At 42.6% G+C, this 1,806-nt stretch overlaps 1 protein-coding gene across 1 annotated transcript in view; it reads left to right on the forward strand.

Annotated features, from left to right (window-relative positions):
- snapc4 (small nuclear RNA activating complex polypeptide 4) overlaps window positions 1–1,806 on the forward strand; it is a 26,736-nt gene that overhangs the window by 13,775 nt on the left and 11,155 nt on the right. Inside the window, exons 9-10 of the mRNA XM_015393828.1 lie at window positions 899–971; window positions 1,041–1,205. Of these exons, the coding sequence (XP_015249314.1) occupies window positions 899–971; window positions 1,041–1,205 (238 nt within the window). The remainder of the gene's footprint in view (window positions 1–898; window positions 972–1,040; window positions 1,206–1,806) is intronic.

Here is a 1,806-nt window from a genome sequence, read left to right on the forward strand (position 1 = left end):
TCCCAGACCCATCTAACCCGGGCTGAACCCGGGCCAGAACCGTTTCATTTCCCAGACCCATCTAACCCGGGCTGCAGACCAGAACCGTTTCATTTTCCAGACCCATCTAACCCGGGCTGCGGACCAGAACCGTTTCGGTACGGTAATCAGTAAAACAATGTTTTTCTCCAGCTTTATATAACGGAACATTTTTGGCGGTTTTCATTTAATGTGGAAATCTTCCAGTTTGGAGGATAAATTAAAAACAGACCTCAGTGGTTTTTATAAATATACTCTAATCAGTTATTTTATAGATTCCATGTCAATGTTATTAAAAGCTGCAGAGGTTTTTGGTTTGAGTTTATTTCCTCATTTCTAATAGCTTCAGCTTCTGCCTCGTCATCATCTTTGATCCGCTAAATTGGAATCCACATTTACAAAAACAAGTTAAATTCTTCCTATTAAACTTGTGAGTTTTTTAAATATTTTTATACCTTTTTTCAGCATCTATTGTTTTCTCCTTGATAAATTCCTTATATAGCTTTTTTTTTTTTTTGCAAGCGTTAATAAGCCCCTTTGACATCCATTCATTTTCTTTTTTATTTATTTTTATACTTTTTAATGGGCAATGCTTGTCATAGAACATTCTGAATTTTGTAAGAAATATGCCGAATGCGTTGCTAACGTTTTCTTCATAAACCTCCCTCCAATTGTGTCTTAGTAAATCCTCTCTTAGATCTGCATTAATTGTTCTGATTTTATTCTTCTATATGTAAAATATTCCTTTTGCTCTATAACATTCTCACCACCAATTACTGTAAAGACCGGCAGGTGGTCGGTCATGTGGCGGTAAACAACCTGTGGCGGTAAACCACCTCCAACATTAACACCCGCCCGGTTCTGTGCCCTGATTGGTCAGGTCCAAAAAGGAGGATGAGCTGATCGGGGACAGATACGAAGAACATGACTGGCAGAAAATCTCCAACATCGACGTGAGTAAATGAAGCGACCGGTGGATGGATGAGCCGACGGCTCCGCTCAGGTCTGCTCCTCTTCCTCAGTTTGAAGGGACGAGGGACGCAGAGGACATCCGTCTCTTCTGGCAGAACTTCCTCCATCCGTCCATCAACAAAAGTCCCTGGAGTAACGAGGAGGTGGAGCAGCTTAATGAGATCTGCAGGAGACACCGGGAGAGGAACTGGGAGAAGATCGCAGAGGAGCTGGGGGTAGGAACGCTTTGGGGAGGGGGGGCTGAACCAGCTTCATTGGCTTTAACTCCGCCCACCGGGCCAGCTAATCCAATCAGCTGCTCCTCTGCTCGATGGCTGAGATTTACTTCTGTTTCTTGTCCTGCTGAATGTCGGGTGCTCTGCGTTAAATCCAGTGTCTCCTAACATTTACATTTCCTAGATTTACTCACTATAAACGTTTTTCACTCAGTCAGCCATTGTTTTGCAAGGTCAAACAATGTGATGGTGTTTATAGACCAGAGAAAAACCAACCAGATTCTTTCTCCAGGTTTATTCATAACATGTTAAGTTTATTTAAAGTGTCTGTAATTGTAAATAGGGAGGAATAAACGCTGCTCAGGCAGAACAGGGCTGATTGCCGAGCAGTAAGAGTCGTATGAGGAACCGTTCTCTCTTTGCAAAGATATGATGAAGTACCGACTGAGTGAAAACCATCCATCTGTTTATTTAACTGGAGTAAAAAGGTAAATAATTTTCCCCGCTACAATTTGGCGTCACGAACAGGATCTCCTGGACGGCGTCTCCACCATTCTTCGTGCTGCAGAGGATAGTGAAGGATAGTGAAGGATAGTGAAGG

Source organism: Cyprinodon variegatus, unplaced genomic scaffold (assembly GCF_000732505.1).
Source record: "Cyprinodon variegatus isolate N-32 unplaced genomic scaffold, C_variegatus-1.0 Scaffold658, whole genome shotgun sequence".
Lineage (NCBI taxonomy): Eukaryota > Metazoa > Chordata > Actinopteri > Cyprinodontiformes > Cyprinodontidae > Cyprinodon > Cyprinodon variegatus.